General features: G+C 44.4%; 1 protein-coding gene across 2 annotated transcripts; it reads right to left on the reverse strand.

Annotated features, from left to right (window-relative positions):
* Positions 1–257: 257 nt before the first annotated feature.
* Pla2g12b (phospholipase A2 group XIIB) lies at positions 258–13,971 on the reverse strand. Of its 2 annotated transcripts, none has more exons than XM_027388330.2 (4): positions 13,761–13,971; positions 6,221–6,309; positions 2,652–2,817; positions 258–376 (listed from the first exon to the last, which is right to left on the reverse strand). In XM_027388330.2, the coding sequence occupies exons 1-4, from the start codon at positions 13,969–13,971 to the stop codon at positions 258–260; spliced, it is 585 nt and encodes a 194-aa protein (XP_027244131.1). The 2 variants fall into 2 exon arrangements, with proteins under 2 accessions (XP_027244131.1, XP_027244130.1); XM_027388329.2 differs by having other exon boundaries at positions 258–379.
* Between the last annotated feature and the right edge of the window lie 5,734 nt (positions 13,972–19,705).

Consider the following 19,705-nt stretch of genomic DNA (forward strand, 5'->3'; position numbering starts at 1 on the left):
ATCTGCTTGCTGTTATCTTTCACCTAAGAACTGAATTTCCAGGCACACATGTCTTGGCTGGGAGACCAGTGTTAGAGTAGACAGTCTTCAGTCTCTGTGTATCTTTTTGTTAACTTTCCTCAAAAGACAAGACCTGCCACCTCTCTTCTCCAGCTCATAGTCTCCAAAGGGTTGGAAGAAAGGACGGTACTTCTATTACACCGCCATCTCTGAAACGAGCCATGCGGTGTCACTCAAAACCTGGAAGAATCTCTTCTTCACAACTCTTCCTTCTCCTCCTCTGCACAGATGCAAGCTGCCCGCTGACTGTTCATAAAGGGCCGGCAACCCAAGGTCCACACGGTGTTGAACACAGTGTCAGCCAGAGAATCACAGGCTGCTTGAAAAAGAGGAATAAAGACAGAAAGGTCAGCAGAGACCACCCTATTGCATTCGAGGCAGTGTATTTCCAGGGCAGTCCCCAGAGCATGGCAGAGACAGAGTGTAGAATTGAGAGGACCAATGTATCTTTAAGAGAAGCGCTTTCAGAAAAGCTCCTCTTTAGTACAGTAAGGCAGATACACTTGCTGGTGCCTCATATTTGTGGTGCCCCTGGGGAAAGTCATTAGAAATCCCACACCATCGTGATTTTAGAATACCCACTCGGAAAGTACATCATCCCCCAACTCGAGGATGTCATAGTTTGGACCAAGAGGTGGAGCAAGCAGACAAGACAGCAGCTAATTATATATAGTACACCATGAAGACAGCAATCACAAGGTGGCTGGGAACTCTAGGAAAGGTTCCTGTCCCTTGGGAAAAGGGGCTCTGAGGGAAGACATCTAGTATAAGGGGTACCATAGACATGCCAGAAAATTTAGACAACTTAGGGGAAATAGAAATTCCATGCTGAACTGACTCAATGAAATAGAAAATGAAAATAGATTATTAGTCCCCCAAAAATACATCTCTCAAGGAAATCTACTTCCATGTTGCTTCAAGGAAATTTTTGTTAGATATTTTAAAAAAACTAATAGCAATCCCTTCTAGATATTTCCATAAATTAGGATTATGTCTTTCATTTTATGAGGTCAGTATTATGTTGATAACAAAAATCAGACAGAAAAACCACAGGAATAACAAACCACAGATAAGCATCTCTCATAACTAAATGCAACATCTTCAACAGATACCAGTCAACAAGACTCAGAAACACATAAGATGACTGACATCATGCCCACATGGGGCTTGTCCAAAGAATGCAAGCTATTTTAACACACTAAAATTAGTATAGCATACCACCTACCAACAGACTAAAAGCCACACACACAGAAAGACTCCAACACCTTGATAGAAACAACTCAACAACCCAGGAAGAGGACTTCTACACCTGACAGGGGTCACCTAGGCCAGTCTCATGCTCAGGGATTTCTTTGGGAGATGATGACTATTGGGTTGACTGTGTGACTCTGTAGACATATTCAGCTGATATTTAAATGAGTTAAATCATATGTAAATCACTGTCTTAGTACAACCACCAAATGCTCAGAGTGTTTCATGCAAAAGGAACTCAAAGGTGGAAAGTCTGGGCCTTCGACCCAGGTAGATTTCAGTACAGGGGGCCCAAAGGGAGATCTGGACATCTGCAATGATACTGAGGAGGCAGCCTAGGGCTAACCTAGAAGAGCCATGCAAGCCCAACTCCAGGGCTTTTAGTTAGCTATAGGGAAGAAAAAAGTGGCTCCAACTGTAGGCAGAGGCTACCAGAGGTAGGTGATATTAAAATGTAGCTGGTCCCAGCGGGTGGCCCTCACTTGGATGGAACACAAAAACAGAATTTACAGCAATCTGGCCAGTGGGAGAGTGGTAAGATACTTAGGAAGGAAAAATCAATAGGACATTGGCCTAGCGCAGTCACCTGACCTGAGCCCACAACAGCAATGGTTCTTTCTTACTCTTTGTGGACACAGGATGGAGTTCTCCCTTGTACAAGTTCATTACTCATATTCTCAAGCCCTCGAACTCACATTGAAACTCTTTTCTAGACACTGTTCTATGAACCACACCCAAGATGGTTCCCACAGATGGTACCTCTGTGGCTCAGAGGAGCTTGGTTTCCAACCTTGCCCATCTGGAAGCTTTGAACATTAACATCAGGTTACCATGCTCTGGCTTCAGAAGTGGAGAGATTAAAACCTTTTGGATGGTAAATTAGGAAAAAGAAATTACAGAGTCAGAGCTGGAAGCTCAGTAGTTAGGCAGTGTTTAAGAATAATTGTCCGGAAGCACACAGAAAGCTGTGCACACACAAAAGAGGATTTTTGAAGTTCCAGACTAAGAGCAAACTATGAAAAGGGGGCTCTAGCCAAGCCACGTGGTCCTATACAGAGGGACCACTGAATGGAAAGTTATTTAACAGAGGCATGGAAAGCTTTTTCTGCAGCCTTAAAGGAAGGGTTTTCATTCTGTGGAAGCATGGCTGAGAACTTTTCCAGCAGGAAGGGTTCCAGCAGCCCTTGGACAGCAAGAACTTTTGTGAAAGAGCACTGAGTCTCTCCCTCTGCCTTTCCTGAATACTCCGACCATCTCTCCCAGTAAAGGGGGCCTTGGGTCACTGTGTTAAGATAGCAACAAAACTCCTTGTCACCAGGAAGTGCCCTTAAGAGACCTACCTTCCACGTTGGAGACAAAGCCAAGGCTCCGCTTGAGATCAGAGCAGATGGAGTGAAGACACCATCGGAATTTTGCATCGCAGCGGTATTTGTTGGCACCACAGGTGTCATAGCAGACATCCAGCTGGTTACAACACTTGGTCATTGCTGGAATGCCCAAGTCCATCTGTAAAAGTGAAGCAGGAGAGTGCCACGTTTAGACCAAGGACCTGAGGCAACCCTGTCCACCTCACTAGGAACTGGTCAATTCTCAAGTGTGTGCCACGTATTAGATCTGTTCAGAAACACCAAGGACTCAGAGGAATAAGCTCCAAGTCGTAGGGTGCTGAATTTGAATGTTATTTGCTTCCTGTGTGATTCTAGCCTATTTTTTCCCTCTTTCCTTTTGTGAGAGTAGTTATTTTCAAATCCACAGCCAGATGTGGCAGTGCAAGCAGAAGCCAGAGGGGACACAGACCAGTACTGTAAGTCTTGATAGGCCGTCTGGTGCCTGAAGCAAAGGATTTTATCTGGCCACACTATGGCAGGGCAACTGCTCATTATTGAAGTGTAAGGACCACCACTCCATTTGCTCAAATGGGAGATTCTTGAACTACTTCTAAATGGTGTGAATCCATTTGTTTTATGAGATGGTTTCACTGTGTAACTCTGGCTGGCCTCAAACTCACAGAGATCCACCTGCATCTGCCTACTGAGTGCTGGGATCAAAGGTGTGCACCACCACTGTACTGCATAAACTGGTTGATTGATTTGATTTGATTGATTTTGGCAGCAGTGGGGACTCAACTCAGGTTTTGCACATGCTAGACAGCTTTCTGCCACTGAGCTAGCCTCACACTCAGTCTCCATGCAGCCCTTTTAGAATGGCTAAACTTACAGCTAAAAATGTGTCAATTCTCTAGTACTGAGATGAGAGGATACTCTTGCTTGCGTTCCTACACTTATTGCTGATTGTGAACAAGCTGGCCCAGGCCGTGCAAGGGACAAGAACAGTATATGCAAAGAGACGCCTTCCTCCAAGACATTGTAGTTTTATATACTTAAGAAAACATGTTCAGCTAATAGCAGTCAAGCTTCTAACAAAACCAGTGTGTGAGTACGTGTTTCTGATGGCTACAGGAAAACTGCTTCGAGGGTGGAGGACATTTCTGTAGTTGGTGTGGAAATACCAACAGGTGAGCAACAGGTCGGTTAGAAGAAGGCTCATGGAACTGCTTAGATGACACCTGCCCATTGAAATTCTTGAATCAGCTAAAAACTGAGGCTTAGTTGTTGATGACTCAATTCAGGGGGCTGAGGATGTAGCTGAGAGGTTAGGAGCATTGACTGTGCTTCCAGAGGATTCAGCAGCCACATGGCACCTCCAGTCCCAGAGGATCTCACGCCCTCTTCTGGCCTCCATAGGCACTGCAGGAATATAGTGCACCAACGTACATGCAGTCAAAAACATCCATACCCATAAAATAAAATTTAAATATATATTTATATATAAACCATATGTATATATTAAAAATATCCATACAAAGAGACTATCCAGGGCCTGAGATGGCTGTCAGTAAGGTACTTGCCACGCAACATGAAGACCTGGGAGTTCAACTCTCAGTGCTCAGATAAAGTTGGATGCTTCTAACCCATCCAGGGAAGGTGGAAACAAGGGGATTGTGGGCCAGGCAGTCCAGCTAAATTGGTAAGATCTAGATTCAGTGAGATACTCTGCTCAAAAAATAAGGAGGATCTGGGGAGATGGCTCAGTCAGTAAGTGCCTGCTGCATAAGCCAGTGAGTTCTGATCCCCAGCACATACTCACAAAAGCCAAGCATGGTAGCATGCCTGTAACCCCAGTGCTGGGGGGAGGCAGAGACAGCTAGTTCCCTGAAGCTGATTGGCCAGCTGGCCTAACCAAGTGATGAGCTCCAGCTTTAGTGAGAGACCCCCATCTCAAAACAAACAAACAAATAAAAATAAGGTAGAGGCAAGGCAAGATGCGTCAATGGGTAAAAGCACCTGGCACCAAGACTGAAGACTTGAGTTCAATCCCCAGGACCTACAGTGGAAGGAGAGAACTCCAGCAAGTTGTCCTCTGACCTCCACAGGCACGCTGTGGCATGCATGTTCCCACACACAAAATAAATAAAGGGTGGAGAGTAACTGACCTCTAACTCACACACACACATATGCATGTACACCGCCATGCACAAGTGCAGGTGCACACGTACACACTCGAGGGCACAGGCACGCGCGCGCGCACACACACACACACACACACGTTAAGGAAAAATAAGTTGGAGAATAATTGAAGAAAACATCAAATGTCAACCTCTGGCTTACACACACACACAGAAAGAGAGAGAGAGAGAGAGAGAGAGAGAGAGAGAGAGAGAGAACACAATTCAATATCATAGTTGATGTACCTGTAGCTACAGTTTTTGTGAAACCTCTCTTTTCAAGTGCAGGTCAAAAGCATCTATGAAATCTGTGTGTGTGTGTGTGTGTGTGTGTGTGTGTGTGTGTGTGTGTTCATGCACCCATGTGAGTTTCTGAGTAGAGGCCAGAGGGCAACTTCAGCTATTATTTCCCAGATGTCAATTAACTTGGTTTTTGTTTGTTTTAAGTCAGGGTCCATCTTTGGCATGAAACTTTCCAAATAGATTAGTTTGCTGACTAGGGAGCCCTAGGCACCTGGCTGTCTTCACCCCTCAGTGCTGGCCTTACAAGCAGATGCCACCATGACCAGACTTTTTAATGTGGGACCTGGGGATCAAACTCGGGTTCTCTTGGTTGCAAGGCAAGCACTTTTCTGACTAAGCTATCATCCAACCCAACCCCTAACTTTTGAGACAGAGTCTCAGGTAGCCCAGGCTAGCCTCAAATTCACTGTGTCGTCGAAGGTGACCTTGAACTTCTGATCTTCCTATTTCAGCCTCTGGAATGCTGTGGTTACAAGCATGGGCCACTGTGCCTAGTTTACATGGCACTCCCGAGGGCTTCATGCATGCAGGGCAAGCACACTACAAAACCCAGACCCTTCCAAGAAACCTTCAAGGAGATCAAGTCATCTCTTGCTTCTCGAGGAAGCTGACGGTTTGAGAAACGGTCAGGGAAGAGCTAACAAATCTCAGCAAACAGCGGGTGTGTCAAACTCCAAACCTTGTTGATTTGACGCTTTCAACAGGAAGTCACTGTTTTGCTTACGGAAGTTAGCCAACGTAATAATCAGTTCTTTCTGGCCAGTGACAGCCACTCCAGTCCATCACTGGAATGGATTACTGATTGATAAATAAGGCAAAGTCATTCATTCATCTTTAAATTGTATCTTGATGCTGTAAATTGTAGCCAATGCTTATAGGGGTGATTTTAAAGCTCACAAATTCCAGAAGCTTAGCTGAGGGACAGCAGTCTTTGAGAAAAGAAACTTGAAAATTCTCTCCCTCCTCCAGTCTAGTTTAAAATAACAAACCACACTGTTTGAGTAGATTCCATAAATGATCACTTCCATCAGTGATCATAGCTCTTGGATTGCTCTTACTCAAAACCACATCAATCAAGAAGGTAACATTAGTGGTACATACGCTTCCTGGTACCTTGATACCCAGGAAATAGGAACCGCAACCATTGGGCTCCTGAGGTTTGTAGCCAGGTCTGGGCATTGGCGCCTTTCCTAGCAGGAAGAAAGGAGAAAAATAGAAGAAATACTTAGAAGTCAAACATTTGACATTCATTCATCAAATAAAAATTCCTAAAAGCACATTCCATTTTTCCTTTAAATGCCGCTGCCCCGTAAGATAGTCACATTAAATCAGTAGTGAGGAGGTCACCAAAAAATAATTCACTTTACCATTTTACCAACTGAATCATCTCCTCCAGACAGTGTGGGGCCACGCCCCCTGTACAGGGCAGCACACTGCCTGGTCTCATGAGGACAGACTCAGAATCGTAGCTGTGCCATCAGGGATTAACTCTCTGCACTGTGGATGCTGAGGGCAGCTAGGCAGGTGCAGATAGCATCACTGACCACAGAACAAAGGACCTCGGAGGAAACAGTCTGGATGCTTTGACTTGTTCATGGGGCTTAAGAATCATTTTATGATGTTGCAAATGTGTCAAAGAAGCTGACTCAGTTGTATTTGGGGGTGGGGGGGGGGAGTCATCATAAAACATTGACCCCACTGCTTCCTGATGTCACAGGACAGGAGGAACCTATACCGCATGCTCCTGTCTCCATGAGCTCTGCCGTGCCTTCTCCATGAGCTCTGCTGTGCCTTCCTCCACACAAGGAACTGCCCATCCCTCTGAGACCCTCTAGGGTGGTTATGGAAGAGATGAGATGCACAGTGCTGGAGAAGTAGAATTTCTGGGCCATGTGATGATCCTGTGTTTAATGTTTGAGGGTTCCAGAAACACAGTTTTCTCTAACAGCTGTACCATTCTTCATCCTAAGCAGCCATGCACAATGGTTCCAACCTCCCCATATCCCTGTCCTTAACTGCAGGGAACCTACACGGGGAAATCTCTCCTTTTCCTGCTTCCTGGATCAGAAGACTTGGGCTCCACTCAATCCCCGGAAACTTGCTGTTGCTGTATACACACTTTCTTTGCCTCTTTAGTGTAGGGAGATCTTCCTAGGTACCTGGGGTGCTGACCACGCCCACTTGGGCGTGGTCACAGGTGCATTCGGGGATGTGTGGGATATAGGGCTGAGGAGAGGCACCCTAGTCCTCTCTGACCTGGCTTATCAATTTCTCATGTAAGTGATTTCCCCTCAATAAAATTAACCAACAATATCCATATCCCGTGTACAGTTATCTTCCTCTTACACTTTAGCATCTTCTTTTCCTCTTAGGGCTTGTATTTCCTTTCTGTCCTTCAAATATCTCCATACACATTCATCTCCCTTTCATATTTTACATTTGTTTTTCTCTCTCCTGAACTTTGGCAAGCCTTATCAAATACATTTTCTGGGTCTACTTTAAAATACTGAATTATGTTGTTCCATTTACTAATTTTCTTTAGACTGACTAATCTGTTTAATTGATCTACTGAAGTTTTTCTTTCAAAAGTGATCTTTCATTTGAATTATATTGATTTCTCCCTTCAGATTTGAGGACTCACTTTTCATTAGGTTTTGTTTGTAAAACTATTCTTTCTGTTTATTCAATCATTTGAAATATTATATTATGATTTCTTGTCCTTGGGAATTCAGGTCCCCAGTTTGTTTTGGTTTTGTCTGGGCTTTGGTTTAGGGTTTTGGTTTTTGTTGTTGTTGTTGTTGTTGTTGTTGTTGTTGTTGTTTTTTCTTGCCAGAGTCTCACCATAGATAACCCATTCTGACCTTGAACCCAGAGTCTTTTAGCCTTAAACTCCTGAATGCTAGGACCACAGGCATCTGCCACCATGGTTGGTTAATTCTCACATTTTAAATGCTGATTGCCTTTTTCCCATGATAGATTATTGATATGGAGTGTCAATTTTTTTTTAGTAAGAATTATTTAAAACAAAAAGACTTATTTTGGGGTAAGAAAGATGTTCAGTGGTAAATAGCACATATTGCTCTTGCAGAGGACCCAGGTTTGGGTCCCAGCACCCAAATCACGTGACTTTACGACACTCTGTAACTCTAACTCTAGCAGATCCAACACCCTCTACTGGCCTCCACAGGTACTACATCCAAACACACATCTCACAAACACACATACATATAATTTTAAAATAAAATTTAAAAATGTAAAACATTTGTTTGTTTTTAACTATGTGTATGTGTGTGGCTCTGTGTATGTGCTCGCTAATGTCTGTAGAGACCAGCGGTTTGGGACACCCTGTGAGCTGGAGATGCAGGAAGTCATGGGATTTGGCTTAACCACTGCACCATCTCCCTGGCCCTCAGTTCTCGTGTCCTGGGTGTATAACTACAGATCAGCCATTAATCTCTCTTGGTGTTGGTTGTTCTAGAAGGGTAGCAGGGCCTTGAAACTATAAGAGTGTGCTCTGCCATGGGTCTATGCTCTACCCAGCCGCAAACACTTCTGCTGTGACTGTGAGAGTCTCAAGCTAGTTAAGTTCTTACAGTTACTGTTCAGCTTGGGGCTCCTCAGGCCACAGTTAAATACTGGATGAAGTGTGTATGAAGAGTGCGAGTGCATTGGAAGGGTCTCAGGTAGACATTCTGCACCTTCATCGCCAGGAGCACCTTGCTTCTTTCTTGTAATATTGGGTTGAGAGTTTGTAATGTCTTTGTGAGTGTGGGTGAGTTTATCCGTGTATGTGTGTGGTGTGTGCATGTGTATGTATGGAATGTGTGTGCTGTGAGTGTGCTGTATGGTGTATGTGTGTGTGGTGTGGGGCTGTGGGCAGAGTATGTGTCAGCATGTGTGTGTAGTGTGGTATGGTGTGTGATGTGTGTGTGGTGTGTTTGCATGTGTGGTGTGTGTAGTATGGTGTGGTGCGGGTGTGTGTATGTGTGGTATATGTGTGTTGTGTATGTAGTGAGGTGTGTAGTGTGGTGTGTATGGGGGTATGTAGTGTGTATGTGTGGTGTGTATGTGTAGCGTGTGGGGGTGGGGAGGTGCCTGGAATTTCTGCCCTACAGTGTGGGATTAGAAGAACCACACTGCCAGGTCCAGGTGCCTGCCTCTGACCCCCGTGCTCTTACACAGGAGCTGGGATTTGATTGCGGGTCTTCATAACCAGGTGTTTTTGTGTATGCCGCCAACACTTAAAGGATGGCACCGCCTCCCCAGCTCTGAAATCCTAAATACACTAGACCAAACCTCAGGCTCTCAGAAAATATTTATACAGCAGACACAACTTTTGTGGAAATGAAAGAAACTTTCAAGTCCTTCTACAGCTCTTCAGACCAGAAACCCAGTTCTTTTGTTTTGTTTTGTTTTTTATTTTATCAAGAAAGGGTTTCTCTGTGGCTTGGGAGGCTGTCCTGGAACTAGCTCTTGTAGACCAGGCTGGTCTCGAACTCACAGAGATCCACCTGTCTCTGCCTCCCGAGGGCTGGGATTAAAGGTGTGCGCCACCAACGCCTGGCTGAAACCCAGTTCTTGCAGGAGCAGGTTACTGCTCCTCTTTCTGAACACTAGACCCCTGACCTCAGTCCCAAGCTCCTGTCTGCTCTCTCCACCATTATATTCCCATGGTCTCTTAACTTCTGAAGATTTCCCTTATCATCCGTGTGTGTGTGTGTGTGTGTGTGTGTGTGTGTGTGTGTGTGTGTGTGTGAGAGAGAGAGAGAGAGAGAGAGAAGAGAGAGAGAGAGAGAGAGCTGAGTGAAAGAGTGTGGCGTGTGTAATGGAGAGAGTGTGTGTGCATGTGTGTGTGGTTGAGTGTGACTATTCGGGCATGTGTAAGAGAGGGTGGCATGTGTGGCAGTGGGGGTATATCACAATGGGGAACAGAGTCTGATGTCAGTAATCGAGTCACACATGGGCAAACAATCAAACCCTGTGGTATAATTCACTGTGGTTGACACTTAGAAGTAAGATTATGGGGATTTTATTTTTTCTTCAGATTGTTCTTTTTACAAGTTGTAACTGAAGTGACACCCTAGCCTCGAGCGAGCTGTCCTTTCTGGCTTGATGCTCCGAGCCTAGGCATCAGCAACATGCTATGTTGACATGTAGACTTATTTCCTGGTGTGGTTGACAAGTTGAGACTCCAGTTCCTTGGCAAAGGTTGGCTCCACTCACTGCCAGCCTTTTGTAACCTGCCAACTAGAAATAGGCTTCATCTATTTTAATGATCAGAGGCAAGAATCAAAACAAGAGTAATATTTTATGACATGTGAAAATGATATGAAATTCACATTTTAGTGCCCATAAAGAAGTTTTATTGGGGTACAGCCACGCTCATTTGTTATGCATTAGCTGTGGCTGTTTGCACGGGAGAAGACATCACAGAATATTGCTACAATCTTGAACTGAGGATGCTTTTCTAATCAAGATGTAAAAGTCAGAGGCCATAAAGAGATTGACAAATTTGATCTCATAAAACGTCAAGCCTTCTAAACAAAGTTAACACCATAAAACCCTTGTGAGACACCAGGAGGGAAGGAAGTTCAGGAAGAGTTAGCCACAACACCCAACAATGACACCCAACAATGCTGCCTCCAGCCACATGTCCTGCGCTCTTGACCAACACTGGGTAGAATAAATCAGAATAACTCTATGATCTCAAATGTGGAACCTAAGAAAGAAAAGTGAGTTTCTTAGAAACAGGGGGAAGAAAGGCTGAGAGGAGAGGGTGAAGGGACAGGGAAGGACAGAGAAAAAGGAGATCTGGGGCAAAGGGCCCGTTTTGCTAGAAGGAGGAATATGTTGCTTTGATTTGGTTTGTTTGTTTGTTTGTTTTTGTTTGTTTGTTTGTTTGTTTTTTTTGATTTTTCAAGACAGGGTTTCTCTGTGCAGCTTTGGAGCCTATCCTGGCACTCGCTCTGGAGACCAGGCTGGCCTCGAACTCACAGAAATCCGCCTGCCTCTGCCTCCCGAGTGCTGGGATTAAAGGCGTGCACCACCAACGCCCGGCTGGTTTGGTTTTTTCAAGACAGGGTTTTTCTGTGTAGCTCTGGAGCTGTCCTGGAACTAGCTCTTGTAAACCAGGCTAGTCTCAAACTCACAGAGATTCGCCTGCCTCTGCCTCTGGAGTGCTGGGACTAAAGGTGTGTGCCACCACCACCAGGCATAAGTTTTAGTAATCTACTGTACTGATGATCACAGTTAATGACAATGTTTATTATGCTTTAAACCTACAATGTTCCATGGAGACTGGGGAGATGCCTCAATGGGTAAGAATGTAAACCTGATGCTTGCAGGTGTGTAGCATCAGGACCTGAGGTCAAATCTGTAGCATCTATGCAAAATGCTGGGCCCAGCTGCTTACACACCTGTAACCCCAAGGCTGTAAGATTAGAGACAGGATAGCTGCTACTTCCTGGCTGCCAGCCTAGCAGTGAGAGACCCTGTCTCTGGGAACAAGGTGAAGTGTGGTATTTGAGACATAAATGTCCTCTGGCCTCCATGCATACCTGTGGTACACACACACACACACACACACACACACACACACACACACACACACACACACACACTGTTCCCCACTGGTTCATGTTTTAAGCATCAGTTTTTCTGGCTGATGAAACTGTTTGGGGAAGCTGAGAGAGGGCCTGTGTGTCAGAAGTAGTTGTCCAGGACCAGTCCCTTGATACACCCAGCCTGGCTTTCTGTTTCCCAATATTGCCTGGCAAACCAGCCTCCACGTCAAGCTCCCTCAGCCCACCTTCCTCAGCCTTACCTGTCCCCCATAATAAGCAGAGATCTCTGAAACCAGGAGCCAACAGAAGCCCTTCCTCCCTTAATTATTTCTAGCAAGTGTCTCATCACAGCTGTGAGCAAAGAAACATGATCTCTGCACTGCAGCAAGAATAGACTTTCAACCTTCTCATGACAAATAAAAGGAGTGTTGGTAAGAGGCACTGGTTATGGTAATCAGCTGTTGAACCTTTCCACAATGGATCAAAATAACAGGTTTTATCATTTTTGTTGACTTAATTTTTTTAAAAAGATTGATGTTTAAGCATTCTTTGTAGGGGAGGTGGGCTGAGAGGGGACCTCAGGAGTCTCACTATGTAGCCAGGTTGACCTGGAACTCCAGTCTGTCCTGTCTCAGCCTCCCCAGGAGCCTGGATTGGATGGGGATTCCCAGTCAGAGGCTGACCAAGCAAAACTTGCTGAAGTCTTTTGATGCCATTTTGCTAGACAAGGAAGAACAGGGTTGGGTTTACAATTTTACTCGAAGTCCTACTGTTAGATGTTTGCTAAACCTTGGGTATTATTGACAACATCTGTGTTGATTCAAATGACAGGCATTAACCCTTTGCTGCCTCCTCAGGGGGAACTAGGCTAGCTTACTACAGTGACCTAGCCTCTGCATCTGTTCACCTACCTTTGGGTAAATATGAGACTGAGGGGTTCAGGATTTGACCCCATGATATTCTCACCGTGAGCTGCAGTGATCTTTTGCTTGTGCCCAGAGGATGTTAAGCCTACTGGGAACAATGGTTTAACCATTATCTTTCTTAGTACATAAGGAAGCCATTTTCCTCTTCCCAAAGATGAGGGCCAGTGGTATAGGTCATACAGCATGTATGTCCTAGTTGTTCTGGGCATCTCTAAAGAGCTAGTTTTCCTCTGCTGAGGAAGTATTCCCCAAGCGTGTTCTCCCCTCCCCAGCTAGGCTAAGTAGACTTGGCATTTTCACTTGTGAGCCTACCTGGGGCATTTGCATAAACTAAACCGTCTGAGATGTGCACTTCGTGCTTTGAAAGAGCATTTTCAGGCCCAGGTGCAGCTTAGTGATGGATCACACAATTGGCAAACAAGGCCTGAGTTAAAATTCCCAGCACCACGTTAAACACAAGGGTTTTTACCGGCTGTGAGAGCTGCCAGGCCCAGGCCCTGGGCCCAGCGCCTTCCATGAGAATGGGAAACTAGCCTCAAGCCTAGCTCCTGTGCAAACTGCCTTTGCAACTCCACAAGGTAGGCACCCCAGTTCCCAATTCTGTCTCTGGTGTCTGGCTGGGGACCCTAGTGGGCTGCAGTGATGCTCTGAGGCTACTGACTGAGGCAGGCCTGGGGCCGCTCCCATGGGAGTGTCTAGGCAAAACGCTGCCAGTCAGGGGCCTGGCATCGAGAGTGCTTTTGAGCTTTTGGGATTCGGAGTTGTTTGACCCTAGGCAGAACCTCCGAACTTCAGCTTCGGTTTCCTTCCCTAACTGCATCTCGGAGCCCGTGAGGTCCCTCTGACCATGCCCTGGCTTCCACGCTGCTCACCGCCCCAGCCTCCCAGCAAACCCATAAAGGCCTCCGTGAAGACTCCCAGGAAGCTGAGGGGAGCTTGAATTTCAGATAAATCATAATTGATCAGGGCGATATAGGTCCCTAATGTCACCCCAGGCTCCTCATAGGAATTTATTGTCTGCTTGGATTTCTGATGTCACTACACCTGATTAGCTCAGCCTGGCATCCTGGCCTACCCAGTGTAGGATAGATGTGATCTGCTGAGCTACCCATGACATCGCCCCCCCCCCAGATCAGACACCCCTGTACTCACCATATCGGCACCGGTACTGACAGACCCCGTTCTTCCCTCCCAGGAGCTCCATGAAGGAATCAACGTAGCTGTTGACCGACTCGAAGCTGCCCCGCAGGTGTCGCAGGCCCCAGTCCGAGTAAGACTCCTCTCCCTTGAGGCTGGGGTCGCTCTGAGCCAGGCTGCCCGCCAGGCCAAGCCACAGGAGGAAGAAGCAGCAGAGCAGCTTCATCCTGCACACAGGTAGGACGCTGCTCTCGTCCCCCACCCCAGCCAGGGTCCCAGGAAGCCTGGGGACACACACACACAGCCCCGTCCGTGCCTGTGCTTATCGCAACAGTCAGTCGGTGTTCCCCAGAGGTGGACTTTAAACACAGCCATGGAGGCCGGGAGCAGATCCGGGCGATTAGAGAGGACAAAGGTGACACCGTGGGAGGGCCTGCATAAGGATGGCTCAAGAGGGGACTTCCCAGTGGACCCCGAAGAGCTGGAGGAGGTGATCGCAGTCCGGGAAGGGGGAAAGGGAACCCCGGGATTCTGCTGTACACTTGGGCACCTCAGGCTTCTTCGCTGCAGAGCTTGTCCCAAGATCCCAGCCACACCCTTGAGCCACTTCCTCCTCTACACCTGTCCTGAGGGTGGCCCAGGAGCGTGTGTGCGAGTCTCTGTGGCCTGATTTGAGGTCACCTTCAGCAACAGACAGGTTGCCAGAGCCTAAACCCTAAGTGTGCTTCGGTGAGAGTTCAGGTTTTGAGCCATTTCTGCCTGAGTCCCTCATTGTGTTTAACCCAAACCCTTCCATCTGGTAAAGGTCCTGATATCCTCTCGGGGTGAATCCCTTTCCGAATCTGTAGGATACTCAGCGCCGTCTCCTAAGATCCCAAGGCCTGCAAGGTGGCCCCCAGGTCTATTCTGGGAACTCTGCCTCTGGTGGTGGTGATTCCCCCCCCCCCCTTTCGTTTTGAGGCCGGTGAGAGTCCAGGCTATTATCAGAAAGCCTGTTTGAGATTCCAAGCTTTGAGAATGCTCGCTGGAGTCCAGTGTTTGGGCATCACTTTTAGGGTAGTTTGCTCTTGGTCACGTGAAGAAAAACCTATAAAATCACTACTCTGGAAAACGACACTGCTGTGTAATCATTCCGCTGCTTTCTCAGAGGTCATGGAAGCCCCGCAGAAAATCCTAAACACAGTAACATCCTCATTTTAGATAGGAGATGTGTTCATCTAAAGACTTAACATCCAGGAAGGGTAGTGGTTAAAATGTGTTTCCAGTGTGCACGATTATTGTGTGAATTTAAAAAGAAAACGGTAATAATGCCACCCGCCCGGTATTTAAAGCGTTTGCACATGGAGAGCCAATCAGTCTCTTGTCTGCCTCAATCCCTCTCCCGCTCTCCTCTCCTGTCTCTCTCTGACTTTCTTCCTGTTTCTGTGTTTCTCTGTCTCTCTCTCATCCCTCTTTTCCTCCCCCACCCCAGTCACACCTATTTTAGCCAAGGTTGTTATCTCTATTTGAGACATAAGAAATCATGCAGAGGTGAAATGACTTCATCACGTTGGACCGGTGTCTGACCAAGGCTGGGCAAGGGCCAGTGACATAACTGATGAGATCATATCAAAACAAAACCGTGGAAATATTTTTTTTCCCAAAAAGTAAGGAAAACTTAGGGCAGAGGTCAGTGATGGGCCCCATGCCTAGTGTGTACAATGCCCTGGAGTTTTATCTCCAGCTACCCCAAAAAGAAAAAGTGTCATTAAAGATACAATAAAATACGAAGGTTTTAAAAAGCTTTTATAATATATATATAATATATATATATGTATATATATAAATTATATATATTTTTAGCTATGTGTATCCACGTGAGGGGATGTGTGTTCGCACGTGAATACAGGAGCCTTTGGAGGCCAGAGGATGTCCTGGAGCTGGAGGCTGAGTCACGGGACATGGGTGTCAGGAACTGAACTAATAAAAGCAGTGTGGGATATTAACTGCTAAGCCCTGATTTTTTTCCCTTAAAAATGTCTTATTTTTTAAATGCAATAATAATAATGGTAATACACGAGGAACATGTGTACAATACAGAACATTTTAATAACATATGCTATGCTGGTCATGAGAACTTTACTGACAATTCTTTTACATCACTGAAGCTTAGACTTACCACTGCTTCAGTTCCAATGTAACTGAAATTCCAACTTCTCTGAAAAGACACAAGTAATACCGTATAATTTTTAGTTTCACATAGGACTTTATTATTTATTTATTTATTTATTTATTTATTTCGCTTATGCAGTTGTTAGTGGAACTGTTGATAGTGTTTTTCCCTTGTATTTTTTTAAACTAAGTTGGGGAGGGCATGTTTATTATTTTAAGTATTTTTGAGGGTATAGTGTGTGACGTTAAGGATATTAAGGTATTCCTATATGACCGGCACTATGACCATGTCCAAAGCTTTTTTATTATCCTAAACTGAGATTCCGTCTGCCTCTGCCTTCCTAATGAAGTTGGCTAGTCTCAGTGCTTCAGAGAAACAGAATATGTAATGCGGCCTCTTGTGTTGGCTTCTTTCACTTAGCAAGGTAGTTTCAAGCCCGTGCGTGCAGTGTGTGCCAATGCCTCCTTACAGAGGCTGAAGTCCCTCTGAGTAGTGGCGTAGATTCTGAGTCCCTGCCTCCCAGTTCCTTTGACATGCTTGTCTGGAATTGAATTTTCTGGATGTGTTAATTTTATTTAACCTAGGTCTTTGTCTGTGGCTATACTGATACAGATTAGAAGGTTCCCATTCCTCCACAGCTTTCTAAAATTATTTTTGTCAGTTTATGCATTCCATAATACATTATGTAATACTTTACATCAACCATCCGTCCATCCACCAGTCATCTCCTTTCTTGGCTTTCTGACTGTGCTTTTAAATCCATGGTTTTAACCAGGTGCCCTCATGGGCATGGGTGTGAATTATTCACTGAAGCATGGGTAGCTCTCTGATGGCCATATCACCATGACTTCCTCTCTCCCAGTCCCGCTTCCCTGATTGCCAATAGTTCCCCTGGGTGCAGCTGGGCCCCATCACCCCCTCCCCATCTGTGACTGAATGTTTACAATGGAGTCTCTTGCATACCCTGTGCAGGCAGCTCTAGCTGCTGTGAGTTTGTGAGTGTTGTGGCCACGTCATGCCCATAAAACAGCATTTCCTGGCACTCCTTCCCATCATCTTTACACTCTTCCTGCATCCTCTTCTGGAATGTTCTGAGCCTCAGAGGGGGTGTGATACAGGTGTTCCATTTAAGTCTCATTCAATAGTTGCTTATCCATAGCACCATGTGTCTGGCATTAGCCAACATTTACTACAAAGAGAAGTCTCTTTGGTCTGGGCCGTACTGGCCAATGGTTATAAACATAAACACAGTGGTGACAGTTTTTACAATGTGTCTACTTACCAGAAGTAGTAGGTTCAACCCCGAGCACAGCATCTTTCCACCCTTGGGTCTTCAACTGGGTGCATGGTAATCAAGTATCCCTCTTTCCTATGGGTCTAGTCTTGTTCTTCTATGTGTTGATGTCCATTTTTCCCCTGCATCATTTGTTGGAAAGGCTGTCTTTTCTCCAGTGTAGCTTTTGTGCATATTTGTCAAAAATCAGGTGACTGTGTTCATGCAGACTTCTATATGTATGCTCTATTCCATTGATCAGGGCATGGGTGCAATACCATGCTGTTTTGTTTTTTTTTTATGTTAGATCTGTGGCATGACTTGGAATCAGATATGGTGATACCTTCAGAGTGTTCATTTTGCTCAAGATTGTATATAGGCTGTCCAGGGCCTTTTGTGATTCCATATGAATGTTAAGATTTTTTTTTCTATGTCCTAAAGAATGGTCCTGAAGTTTTTATTGGGATTGCACTAAATCTATAGATTGCTTTTGGTAGGATGGCTGTTTTCACAATGTTAAATTTTCTGATCCGTGAATGTGGGAGGTATATTCTATACTTTCTTAAACTTTTCATTGTAGAGATCTTTGGTTTCCTTGGTTAGGTTTGTGTGCACTCGAGTGTGTGTACACCTGTGTGTGCACATGCATGTTGTTTGTGAGATTGTTCTCCTGATTTCTTTTTTTGTTATTTGTATATGTGAAAGCTACCAATTTTGTACTCTGCCACTTTGCTGAAAATGTTGATCAGCTTTCAGAATTTTCTGGTTGAGTCTTAGTTTATTAGATATGGACATCTATCATTTGCAAATAGAGATACGTTGCCACTAGAGATACTTTGCCACTAGAGATACAGATGTCTGATGTCTCCATATTTGTATCTCTTTTGTTACTTCTCTTGTCTTACTGGTCTGGCTAAGACTTCAAGCGCTATGCTGAATAGGAGTGGAGAGAATGAACACTCTTGTCCTGTTCCTGGTCTAATGGGGATGCTTGTAGTTTTTCTTTTAGCATGATGTGAGCTATAGGTTTTTCATAGTAGTCTTTATTATATTGAGATATGTTCCCTCCATCCCTAGCCTCTCCAAGGCTTTTATTGTGAAATGATACTGGATTTTGTCAAAGGTCCTTTCTGTATTTATTGAATGATCATGTGATTTTTGTCTATGGGTCCATTTATGTGACAAGTTATGCTTACTAATTTGTGTGTGTGTTGAAACTTCCCTGAACTTATGGAATGAAGCCAACTTGATCATGATGAATGATCCTTTCGATGTGGTCTTGAATTTGATGTGCCTGTATTTTACTTAGAATTTTTGCATCTGTGTTCATCAAGGAGATCAATATATAATTTTCTTATTTTGTTGGGTCTTTATCTGGCTGTAGTATCAAGATAACATTGGGGGCCGGCCGTTGGTTGCGCACGCCTTTAATCCCAGCACTCGGGAGGCAGAGGCAGGTGCATCTCTGTGAGTTCAAGGCCAGCCTGGTCTCCAAATCGAGTGCCAGGATAGGCTCCAAAGGTACACAGAGAAACGCTGTCTTGAAAAACCAAAAAAAAAAAAAAGATAACACTGGGTTAAAAAATAATTCTGAAGCTTTTCTCCCTTGAGTAGCATTGGTGTTCTTCTTTGAAAGTATCAGAATTCATCAGCAAAGCTAACTGGTTTTTAAACTGACCTGGTTTTAATTGGAAAAAAATTATTACTGACTTCAATTTCATCACTGGTATATATATATATATATATATGTATATATATATATAATTTTTGGTAAGTCATATGTATATAGAAATTAACCCATTTATTTCAGATTTTCCAATTTAGTGGAATATAAGCTTCTAAGGTATGTCCTTAGGATTTTCTGAATGTCATTGGAATGTGTTATAATGTCTCTCTTTCCATCTTTAATTTTGTTAATTTGGGTTTTCTCATTTTCCCTTCTGCTTAAGTTGTCTAAGGGTTTGTGTCTCTTGTTATTTCTAAGAACCAACTCTTGGTTTATTGATTCTTTGACTTTTTATTTTTGTTTCTATTTCATTAACTTTGACCCACATCTTAATTATTTCTCTCATTCACACCTGGTGTAGGTTTAATTCATTCTTGTTTTTCCAGGGTTTTCAGGTACACCATTAAGTTACCAATTTGAAATTGCTCTTTTTTTTTTTTTTTTTTTGATGTGGGCATTTAGCAATATAAATATTTCTCTTAGGACTTTCTTCTTTTGTGTCCCACTGAATTTAGTATGTTGCATTTTTCGTTTTTTATCCCATTCTAGGAAGATTTTAAATCTTCTTTCATTCCTTCAGTGACCCATTCACCATTCAGCAGTGTGCTGCTCGGTCACCATGAGCTTGTGTTTGCTGTTGTTCCTCTTATTTTAGCTATCTTCATTCCACTATGATCATGTAGAATTCAATGTTATTTCTATTTTCCTATTTCTATGTTTGTGAAGATTTGATTTTATCCTAATATGTGACCTATTTTTGGAGAAAGTTCCCTGGACTGAGAAGAATGTGAACCCTTTAGTATTTGGGT

Source organism: Cricetulus griseus, assembly GCF_003668045.3.
Source record: "Cricetulus griseus strain 17A/GY chromosome 1 unlocalized genomic scaffold, alternate assembly CriGri-PICRH-1.0 chr1_1, whole genome shotgun sequence".
Classification (NCBI taxonomy): Eukaryota; Metazoa; Chordata; class Mammalia; order Rodentia; family Cricetidae; genus Cricetulus; species Cricetulus griseus.